The sequence below is a fragment of the Temnothorax curvispinosus genome, unplaced genomic scaffold (assembly GCF_003070985.1).
Source record: "Temnothorax curvispinosus isolate PA1 unplaced genomic scaffold, ASM307098v1 QBEX01002449.1, whole genome shotgun sequence".
NCBI classification, from domain to species: domain Eukaryota; kingdom Metazoa; phylum Arthropoda; class Insecta; order Hymenoptera; family Formicidae; genus Temnothorax; species Temnothorax curvispinosus.
The window spans coordinates 71,998-83,725 of record NW_020212229.1 but is presented as its reverse complement, the minus strand read 5'-3'; the positions used below and the strand labels follow the sequence as shown (position 1 = coordinate 83,725).

Genomic DNA, 11,728 nt, shown 5'->3' with positions numbered 1-11,728 from the left:
GCTTGATACTAAATGAGATAAAGCTTACAAAATTGGTCATAGAAGGTCGAGAATGTAAATATGTTTTTCTTTCTCACACCAAAACAAAATTTAATAAATATAATTGGGAATGCCACCCGCGGGCGATTGAATGTGCTGTCCCTTCCTTTTCTATGATATCACTATATGCCTCTTCTTCTATTGCGATGTCACTCAGTTCCAATGTAATTGCTTTCTGAGGAACTTTCATTATCATGTTACGTGCGAGCAAAATTCAATGACCCAAAAACGGACGAACTGACTAACTTTTGACAGAACGTGACAATCAGGTTGATCTTTCTGCTTTGGCATATTTTTTTCTGTTCGAGCGATTCTCGCGAGCGATGACTTTCTAGATTTCCAATATCTTTGAAATGTGCAATTGGTGTATTGCACGTTTTGCAGGTCGCTTTGGTTTCTTTAAGTGAGAGGAGAAGGATAGTATTGGTAGTAGATTGCGAACCCTACGGGGATATGCAATAAATTACGAATTTTACAGAAATTTACATTTTATTGTACATAAGATGTATAATGCGAGATGGTTCGATTAAATATAGTAAGGTGATTATATTGTATGTCTTTAAATTTATATTTTAATAATCACTCAATGATCATGTTCTAAGCGCGTGCGAAACTGGCTCGATCCTCGTGTACGGATTGGTACTTGTTACGCGAGAATGCATTATTTTTAACGCATGTGACAAAGGTGGACTTTTAGGATAAAAATCATGACTGCGTTTTGCGGGCGTATAATCGCCGGAACACGTCGTCGCAAGCGATACACTTGAAAGTTCTTTGAAAGATAGCATCCATAGTGTTTAAGAAAACTGTTTTTTTACGTAAGCTCTCCGATGAAAAGTCTATGATGTGATAAATTTTAATCGATCGCGCGTCTATTGATGTACGTACACATATCGTTATGCGTGCTGCGGTTGAATGCTGTGCGTGTGTGCGGAACTTTACACGAGCGCGTGTGAATACCTATTTTCTATGTGCATTGTGATCGATATTAACGATCAGTCTAACAATAAGTACTACTACTATTACGTCATTGTAAAATTTATCGTGCAGTAAAGAAGGCAGAACGCGAACGGTGCCGTCAATTATAATGTACATTTGGTGCCTCGCATAATGGGAAATCTGCTCGTTCCAGGATGAACAAAGATTCCTACGTGATCGGATGGAATCACGTCGTTTGCCTAGCTCGGCCGGATTTCCCATTGTGCCCCGTTACGAGGATGATACGTTAACTGGTGCAACACGTATGTGTATCGTTCTTGTATCGCCGTAAGACAGTTACTCTCAGACGCTTGGGTCTTCTGTGTGGATCGTTAGTGTTGCATTATTTGTATACCCCCCGAGATACTTTACACTTTACACTATGCAAAACTCTGTCTTTATCTTACCTATAATTTGCGTTAAGCGGTCAACGCGCCGCGTCGTGCTTGTATCCAAGTTATCGATAAATGAATATCAAATCCGAGTGGAGAAACCCACCAATTCAATGCTGCGACTGGAATTTCGATCGCGGATATGATACGTCCGCGAATTATAGAGGAATTTGCGCGCGATATATTAACTTTAATATCGTTAATGTATACATGTCGAATTCACTCGGAATCGGCGCAATATGTTGCTACGATAAGTTTATGTGTTGGAAGATTTAATGTGTAAATACGTACGTGCAGCTAAATTTTGCGCGAGTCACCGTACATCACGTGTTATCTGTTCTGTCTGTCTGGAGCGACGCCCAGTCGTTTAAACAATTTTACGTAATACCATAGTTATTGTTCGCGCGAATCGTGGAATCCGAAGCGTAAAGTAGCCGAGACAATCGATTTGATTATGCATGTAAATACAAATGTAACTAAATTCTAAGAGACGACGGTAAGAAGCGATATTTATTTCGAGAGGGACAGCGATTGCGATCGCGTTATTTATTATTAACCCAAGCGGATACGTTTGTCGCGAATTCTTAAAGGAGCACGAAATTGTAAATAAATATATTACTATGAGAAAAAGAGAGAGTGAAAACTTTTCAAGCGTTTGCATCCCTGTCTTCCGCATTTAAGTCAAATTATGTTGAATTTTAAGCGACTAAAACATTTGTTTTATATACCTCGCGATTTCAGAGAGTTTTACTGCTTAAGTTTTTCTATGTGCCAAGGCCTTAATACATGCTTTAAAACTGATTTAAAAAATACATATCTATTATTTTTTGTTACTCTACGACAATATCCAAAGCCCATCAAAATCGGTGAGGTATAGTTCTAAACGTTTCCTTGGTAGTATTTTTTTGAAATTCGTAGAATGTCGCGTCAACTTCACAGACGTGTAGCTACAGTGAATAAGTTCAGACGATTCGTGAAAGAAGCGACCGACGACAGACTTGTTCGTCGTAGGCACGGTGTAAGCCACCGTGGTCGTAGCTGAGCTTTTTGGAGTTTTTGTCTTTCCCCTTTTTCTCTCTAATTACGTATTCATCTGATTTTAAATCCAGACAGTTTAACGTAGGCTACAGAGAATAGATCTAAGATTTATACGGCCAGCTGTGCGATCTGAATCTCATAGAACCTGTTCGCCTCCTCGCTGGGCGAAATGAATGTAATACAGGCCGCTCCGCCAAGAGGACGGCGCGCTTATGCGAGAGGAAGGATCGTCTCGGCACCAAACGCGCAACGCGCCACAAACATCTTTCCGAAATATCGTAAGTGGCCATTATTCGTGTCGCGCATCGCCGCGCTAAAAAAAATCAACAAGTCTAATTTTCACAATTTGCCGATTCACATTTAGAAATATGATGAAATTTCAACGGAGTTCCTAACGACTATCGCTACGCGAATCTCTATTCGATTTCTAACGGTGAATTGATTGAGATCGATTACGGTTCGCATCCGCGTATTGATACTCATTTAATGATTTTTGTTTATCATCATTTTTTATTTAAAATATCGATACGCTCTGAATTTTTTTTACACTTGGCTGCGTCCTCCGCATCTGCCGCTCTTTCGCTGCCCGACAATTGGATTCTGCGCATTTTTATGCACGCACGTAGAATTCGACTCGGGTTTTCTGAGACCACCGACGAACTCTGGACCCGCGAATGCCAATGCAAAGACGCCAAAGCACAATCGCAGAGAGAACTGCATTTCAACATCATCCTACTTGCCGAGCACTTCTCGTCGTAGCGTGGGGTGAGCTATAAATCTCGCGCCTACGAGTCTCTCTTTATATAGGGGATGAGAGATTCTATAATAATGGTTAAAAACCGTGTCAAAACAAATATTTTTTCCCCTTAACTACTAGCTTTGGATAATTTCATCTTAATATTCTTGACTAAAGATCAGAAAAGAAATAATATTTGTCAAAATAATATATTTTCCCTAACTATTGACTTTCAGATCATTTCCTCTTAATATTCTTATACACAGTATGACTGAAGAGTACGGCCTTGGCTAAAATTATTAGGCACCCTCGTGCCTGATATTCATTTTGCAGTAGTGAATCTAATATCAGGAAAGACTTCTATTGTTTAAGAGTTGTTTATTAAAGTGTTAATTATTATAAACGCGTATATACGTTTACTTTTTATTTTTCTTTCAAAAATAAATGCTATTTTGGAACAACTTTATTATAATAGGATGCCCAACAATTTTGGCTAAGGCTATATATATTTATGTAAAAAAAAAACAGAAGAGCTCATTAAAAAGTATAATTTCTTACTGCAGATACATCCCCGTATCCGCGAAAAAAGTAGCATTACTCTTCTTCCATTTTCCATTTTCACCTAGAAAGAACCATAATCCAACCTAGTTAATAAAAAAAAATCGTTCTGTATAATCTTATTTCCCTAATATTTTTCGTTAAAAATATAATTTCTCGATATCTGTTAGCTCGGTTAATCCGAGATCAACACCGTTCGGTACGTCCAGCAACGCGGAATCCTGCGTAGTGATCGGTAAGCGAATGTTGAATAATAACACAAATGTAAGTAACTTATTCTTTAGCCTTATGCCTTAATCACAGATCTCTCAATTGTTATTAGCGTTAACTGCCGGCCGAGGAGACGCTAGAAACGAAGTCGGTTTGGCAGCGATAGATCTTCAATATCCGTACTTGATGCTCTGTCAAATCAGCGATTGTCAAACATACGTGAATACTCTGACGAAAATCAACATCCTCGATCCGGTAGAAGTGAGCACGTTTTAATGAAGCTTCTTAAATTAGAAGATAAAAATAAATTAAAGCGATCATTGATCCGATAGAAAAAGTCACATTTAATGAGAAAGTATCTCTTTTGTCACACAATTTCTTTTTTTCTTTCTTTTAAGATACTGATGCCCGAAACAATGTGCGAACATCACGGCCGTGGGAACAAACTGTACAGATCGATCAAAGAGAAATTCAACACGCTCAACATCACGCCGATTTCGCGAATACACTTCAACGAGTCGACCGGCATGGAACGCGTGCGAACCCTATGCGCCAGGGAATACTCGACCGTGGAGTTAATAGTGAAACAAAAGTAACCGCTATTTAAATTAATTGTAATTAATGATTTTAATCATATAAAGCGCCGACTAATTATCTCTTTTAGGTATTACGCTTTAGCCGCCGCTGCGGCATTGCTCAAGTACGTGGAATACGTCCAGCACATGGTTTACGCTCCGAAATCAGTGAGGATAGAGTTTCAAGGATCACCGAACACCACGATGATTGGTAAACTACAGCTCGAACCCTAGTTTCATACGAGAACGATGTTTCATGATAAACGACATCGACAATTATTGTGCAGATATAGAGAGTGCACGAAGTCTCGAGCTGGTCGTCTCGCAGTCCAAACAGTCCATCGTCAGTCTGCTGGGCACGATGAACCGCTGCTTGACCCCCATGGGTAGAAGACTTCTGCGCGCTTCCATTCTTCAACCTCCGTGCAACGAGCATTTAATCGCCGATCGGCAATCTTGCGTGGCGGAATTGGTGGCAAATCAGTCTTTGTGCACCAGTCTTCAGGTTGTCACGCGCTACTTACTTACATAGGCCGATCTTATCCAAGATCGTCTTAACCCTCCAGTATTCGCATTACTCAGCGAGCCGTTGTTACCCGCGTGCAGCGTCTACAGAACCCATCTCATCTTACTCATAAACATTATTTTCGGTTTAACCTTTTCCATTTCTAACGTATTTTTTTATTTATATTACTCAAAATACATACATATAGGAAATATGTTCCAAATGTTAGAAATAAAATATCAATTTATAAAATAAAATAAAACAAAATAAATACAAGTCTAAATTAAGAAACAATAGCACAAGGAACATATTGTTTTTATTTATTTATTTATTTTTTTTGTAATACAGAACTAGTAAAATGTTATAAAAGCTAATTATAATTTGCATATTATATATATATATATATATATATATATATAAAGTAATAATAATATAATATAATAATATTAAAACATAAATAATACTAAAAAATAACAATCTACTGCAATTAATTAATAAAAAATTACCTTACTGTAACATAAATAATCGCGTGGCGTTAAGACTCCGGGAAAGAGGGATCTCGAGAAAACACTCTCCACATCCTTCCACATGCGACTGATATTGATGATAGTGCATAGATACTTCATCTATATAGTCCATAGATAGTCCATATAGATACTTCGAGGAGGGCTAGAGGGAGAGGTAACAGGTGTCTCAACTTTGTAATCCAGATCGCTTGGTTTGGCGATAAATAAAAGATCGATTAGCGCCTGTGAGACTTCAGCGGACACTGAAGAATTAAATACGATCTTGAGACGCTATAAAATTATTTCGTAAGCTGGATGGAATTTTAAGATCGTCCATGATCGAACTTAAAACGATCTTGAAGATCGGACTATGAATAAATCAGTCAGTGATTTTAACTTCTTAAATGTAAACCAACAATTGGATTACATTTGTATCATACATTTTGCAGCCAGTGGTACAACGCCTTTTCGGGACGGACCGTTTGCTGGCGTTAGCAATTAAACCTCTGCACGTCAACGACATGCAAAACGCGGAGCGAAATCTAAATTATGCGCTGCTCTTAAAGAGCTGCCTGGACACCATTCCGGAATTGGAGGCGATTCTCGCGATCGGCATTCATCCGTTCTTTGTAAAGACGCGAAAGGTTTGCGCTCTCTCGCGACTTATTAATATTATCTGTTCGTAGTCTGTCCACATCGATCACGAATAATGGTTTCGCACTTGCAGAACTTAGAAAATTCAGAATTCCGAGTTATGAAGGATAAGATTTTAACGCTGATACACGCGGACGCGAGATTCGTGAAAGGATGCACTTCTTTGAGTATGCAGCGGTGTTTCGCTATAAAAGCTGATATCAACGAATTGCTGGACGTCGCTCGGCAAATCTATTGCGAGTTGATCAACGACATGAAAAGTAAATGCATTATAATAACATAAATTTAAATCATATATTCAGACGGCGAAAATGACGAAAAATTACTTCGTAATTTTGTGGCTCTATTTAAATAGGCATGGTGGAGCAGTTAGCCGTGAGACACAAGCTTCCATTGTCCTTAGAATACAACACGAACTTGGGCTATCATATAAACGTCATCATACCGCGGGGCTTGAACATGAAAATCTCGGACTTGCCGGCGGAATTTATTCAGGTAGCTCATCGCTGATTAACACATAATCTTAATTGCACCTAACACCTTTCGCGATTACGCAGGCACGAAAGAACAGGAGATCCTTCACAACAACGACGACGGCACTATTAACATTGAATAAACAATGCAAGAAGGCTTGCGAGGAGATTTACATGATGAGCAACACGTAAGTTACTTTTCGAGAGATCCCGCGTCTCGTTGTATTAATGAGACAATAATTTGTAGGTTGCTAACCAATTTACTGGAGGATATCCGACAACACGTCGGCTGCTTGTTTCAATTAAGCGCAGACGTGGCGGAATTGGACTTGGTCTTATCCTTGGCGCAAATCAGTTGTAATCCGGAATACACGAGACCGTCATTTGGAACGAATTTAGAATTAATAAACTCGATACACCCTATTATGGAGTTATTTAACAGAGATCTTCCCGTGGCTAACGACGTGGTGAGCATTGAACGTTAAACAAGACTCGAGACAAATAACGATATTTTCCTATTTTTTTCTTGAAACACGCAGAACGCTTCAGTCACGCATAATTTTCATCTGATAACCGGACCAAATATGAGCGGCAAGTCTACGTATTTAAAACAGATCGTTCTACTTCAAATTATGGCGCAGGTGACGTGAGAACACATTTATCGATTGGTCTCTTCGCGTTTGTCTTCCGAATCGTTATTAAATATTCATTGTCACGTAATTAAAAACTAAAACACACTGCTGTAAGAGAATCATGTTAGTCTAAAGCGTGATACATACTCGATCAGACAGGAGATTTTTGCTTTAGCGTTTCACAAAACTAGGTAACGACCCGACATATCGGTATCTTGACCAACGTACCCGTTACTCGCGTCTTATATTGCAGATCGGTTCCTACGTGCCGGCGACGAAGGCAACGTTTCGCGTTGCAGATCGCATACTTTGTAGGATTAGCTCTCGCGACGACGCCGAGCTCAATGCATCCGCCTATGTCCTCGAGGTGAGCGTGTGATAACTGTAATTATATATACCTCTTTTTCCTTCCTATACATTTTTCACTCTCTCTATATATATAAACGTACAGTATATGTGTATGGTATATGTGTGTGCTCTTTTTAAGACACAGTACCATGTTTTTCATGTGAGATGGATACACATTTTTCTAACTTTTCTATTAAAAATATCGCACACATACGCAAGTGTTCCCACGTGATTATCCAATCAGATACTGGCCATGCTTAACGTTGGTCGACTTTAGTCATCTAACGAGAACCGGTGCTTTCAAGGCGAGACTATTGACACCTAATTATACTCACAATCAGTGCCATGGTTAAAGTATAATTACTGATTTATTTACGTCAGATGAAGGAAGCGCAATACATCCTGCAATCCGTCACGCCCAAGTCTCTCGTTGTACTGGACGAGCTCTGCAGACATACTACGGTCGAAGAGGGTTCCGCCATCGCTTGGGCGATATGCGAGAAATTATCGCTGACGACCGCGTTCACGTTCGCCGCGACACACTTTTTGCACCTCACCGCGCTGAGCAATATGTATCACAACGTGACAATGTACGTGGAAATCTTACACAATTATACACACATATATCATTTGCTACAACTATGCTATCAAATGTCCATTTAGCTATGTCGCAAAAGTGTCATTTTTTAGTTGTTTGCAAAAAATGGTGAGAACATTCAATACACTGAATGATAAGAACTAATATATATAACTAAATACTTTTGTTCTTTTTATTACCCCAAAATCATATTTAAAAATTATGTAAAATTTTAATAATTTAAAACATTTAAACTCATTTTCTGGAAAACTTGTTTCATAAGTTACATCATTATTGCACAACAAACAATCGTGACATATACATATATTATATATAATTTCTTCCTAGTAGTACATACATTGGCAACATGTTGGCTGAATACTAGTTATATTGGGAGTGTTTTGGCCAATATTTCCCAATGCAAAGCTAATATTGGTTATTAATAAAATGCAAGTGCACTGCTAATATTAAGTCAAAAAGAGAGAGAGAGCGTCTACTTTGCAATACAGTTATAATATGACAAATTAATCTATATCCAACATAAAAATTAGATATATATATATATATTGTTAACCAATATTGTTACAATAAAAAGTTATTCTGCATAGGGTCTAGCATAAAATAAGATATTATGGTTCTTCAGCCATTGCTTCGAGACGAAAACCGCGGAACCAGAAGAATCGGGCGATCTGCATCTGATATATACTCACAAATTGAATCCCGGAACCGGACCTACGGATCACTACGGAATCGCTCTAGCGGAAGTGTCCTCTCTACCGAAATGCGTTACGATTAAAGCGCGAGAGTACGCGTCCCAGCCATCCGTCAACGCACAAAACGTGAGTTTATAAACGTCTGTAAAATTACTGAACGTTATTAAACATACTTCGAATATTTAATTTTTCTAGAATAATCTTGGATCCGTCACGAGTTCTCTGTCATGGGAGAAATCGTGTTATAACGCGGTCGTTCAGTTACGCGCGCTATTGGAGGATGACCGTTTCACTTTCGCAAATATAATAAATGTCATGAAGCAATTGGATCTAAGTAAGCAAAGTGAGCAAACGGAAAGAGCGCTGATTCCAACAAAATCCCCAAACGTCGTGCAAGAACGTGGAAAACGTGAGGAACGGGGGGAGAAACGTGAGGAAGACAAAAATCTTGTCGCGTCGAATAATGGTTTAACGATAGGGACGAAGGACGACGTATTGTTAACGGAACAGACGAATAAAGATGAACGAAAGATGAACGAAGAGGAGGTGCAAGACGAGCCGATGGAAATAGACAAAAACGACACTCAGCAGGCAGTATCGATTCACGAGGTCATAGTAAATCGAACGGCATTTTCGTCGCAAAACACAGTCAATAAAGATATGTCATCGTCCGTTAATCCAAGCTCTTCTCCGCAATCTCCGAAGAACGATCCGCGATTTTACGTTTGCACGTCCTTCGCGGCAAGCACCCCGAAAACAATATCGCCACATCGAGGAACGAATCCAGGATCGAGTTTCGCTGCAAGATCGATAGCAGCCTCTCCGTCGACATCCCTCAGGTCTTCTCAGTCGTTCCAGTATCACGATTACTGTTTGTCCGAGGGAGACTTCACTCCGCTCCATTCAATACCGTCTCAATCAACGCCGAGCGATGTAGCGAAGATGACCGCGCGAGCGAAAGAGGCGAAGATCTTTCGGCAGATCGAGGGCGACAATTTCGACGAAGAGGCTTTCTTCAATGATACTCAACGAGTACCATTTAAACTGGATCTCATCTCGGACGATGGAGATGACGTGGAGATGTTACTGTAAATAATGTTAAAATAAAAACGTGTTTTATCGTACGTCAATTCATTCACATAATATATATATTTATGATGAAAAATAAAAACGTTAAGTGACACTCTCGATTTATCTATTCCCTTATCGTGCCCGCGTAGATAAGCGTGCATGCCGATTCCCGGCAAATTCACATTAGCGAGCCGCGAACATATGAGTGCGCAAGACGAAGACGCTCTTCGCGACGAAATTGACAAGATACGTCAGCTGCGTTTTTTCGAGCAGAGACATAAAAAATTGCAAGATTAAAGTAGCTTCACGGCGTGATGAAGGCGAAAGGGCGATAATGATCTTCGAACGGTCGACGATTGTTCTCGATATCGCAAAATCGAAATACAAAGGTTAAACCCGAGAGGAAACGCGAAACTTTCACGCGAGAATGTCTGCTGACCTGCTACCGGAATGGGTGAATTTGTATCTCGACGACTTCGAGGCCAGCCTCTGCCTGCCTATTCTCGTGGTTATGGTGCTCTGCACCGCGCAATTCGTATTTAATCACGTCTTCGGTATCGGATATATGATCTATCAGAGCGTGAGGAAGCCGGCGACGGAAGAGGAGGAGCAGGATAAAACTGATATGATGGGAAAACTGAAAGGTCTAATGTCAAGCATATATACCCTACGCGCCTCTCGAAATAGCACACACAATACGTAATTTGTTACATATTCAAGACCTACTTCGTTCCTGCGGACTCGTTAAGTCCTCGTGAATATTAAAAAAATTTCATAGATATTTCACAAAACAAAAAGTTCGATCGACAAAGATCTCATTTACGACGGCATTCTATGCTAAATAACTTGTAACTTTAAGAGGTCGACGTGTTATTGCGCGGTCGATAATTCATAATTTTTATCTAATGCAGGAGTTTGTTGATTAATACAAATCTCTGTTCTAAACTCGCCAGGAATGCTGACCGCTCTAGGTATCGGAAAGCCCGATACGACGACTAGGATTCCGATTAAAAATCCACACTCACCAGGTTACGATACTCGATCTCGAGAGGAAGAATGGGATTATTGCGAGGAGGATATTGAATGAGATAACGGGACGTTTCTATATGCCATTACAATCACAATACAAAGTGCATAGCAAACAAATAAAATACTCTTTGCCTTAATGTTGTCGCGTAATCACTTCCAAACCTCTACGTTCACGTAGAGAATGGCTCAAGGACATGAAAAAATATCTCTGCTTTAAGATCACTTTGTTCACAATCATTAACATTGATAAAAGGAAATAAATCGAACAGATTATTCGATATTTTCGTACGATACCGTCTATCTCTTTGCCTTCGATAAACCAGCGCGTAAGAAGTCGGTATCGTGTCGTTTAAGGTCCAAGTTTTAAAGCGCGTAATGGTGGAGCGCATGAAAGAGAGGGGAAGAGGAGACCGGTCGAAGACACGAAAATGGGTCAAGGCTGACGAGCTCGAAGCTCTCTCAGCTTCCACGTATGTCGCGAATAAAGCTTAATTAAGTCCACTTGAAGGTGACTGCCGAAAGCGAAACTGTCGGACACTATTATTCATCGGGGAACATTTTCGATGCCCCGTTGTTCCACAGTCTCGCTCTCCGAAAAGCTTCCGGAGTATCAGGTCTTAAATTGTTTCCAGTATCGTAAATTTAAGAAAAAAAGCAATATTAAACGCTTCGTTAACGCTATTTCAACATTCAT

The 11,728-nt window shown here is 39.7% G+C and overlaps 3 protein-coding genes across 3 annotated transcripts in view; all 3 read left to right on the top strand.

Moving 5' to 3' along the window:
* The window catches only part of LOC112451652 (rho GTPase-activating protein 21), a 32,923-nt gene extending 30,884 nt beyond the window's left edge, over window positions 1-2,039 (top strand). Inside the window, exon 24 of the transcript XR_003040397.1 lies at window positions 309-2,039. The gene's annotated coding sequence lies outside the window, so the exon portion shown is untranslated. The remainder of the gene's footprint in view (window positions 1-308) is intronic.
* Window positions 2,040-2,549: 510 nt separating this feature from the next.
* LOC112451658 (mutS protein homolog 4-like) lies at window positions 2,550-10,141 on the top strand. Its single transcript, XM_025011426.1, has 17 exons — window positions 2,550-2,725; window positions 3,074-3,212; window positions 3,912-3,976; window positions 4,064-4,212; window positions 4,350-4,543; window positions 4,616-4,737; window positions 4,814-5,031; window positions 5,987-6,181; window positions 6,265-6,451; window positions 6,547-6,686; window positions 6,749-6,852; window positions 6,912-7,131; window positions 7,204-7,305; window positions 7,550-7,663; window positions 8,026-8,234; window positions 8,865-9,060; window positions 9,130-10,141. Exons 1-17 carry the CDS (start codon window positions 2,617-2,619, stop codon window positions 10,024-10,026), a joined length of 3,360 nt encoding a protein of 1,119 aa, XP_024867194.1. The 5' UTR covers window positions 2,550-2,616; the 3' UTR covers window positions 10,027-10,141.
* Window positions 10,142-10,223: 82 nt separating this feature from the next.
* Window positions 10,224-11,116, top strand: LOC112451659. Its single transcript, XM_025011428.1, has one exon. It carries the CDS (start codon window positions 10,433-10,435, stop codon window positions 10,706-10,708), a length of 276 nt encoding a protein of 91 aa, XP_024867196.1. The 5' UTR covers window positions 10,224-10,432; the 3' UTR covers window positions 10,709-11,116.
* Window positions 11,117-11,728: the final 612 nt, after the last annotated feature.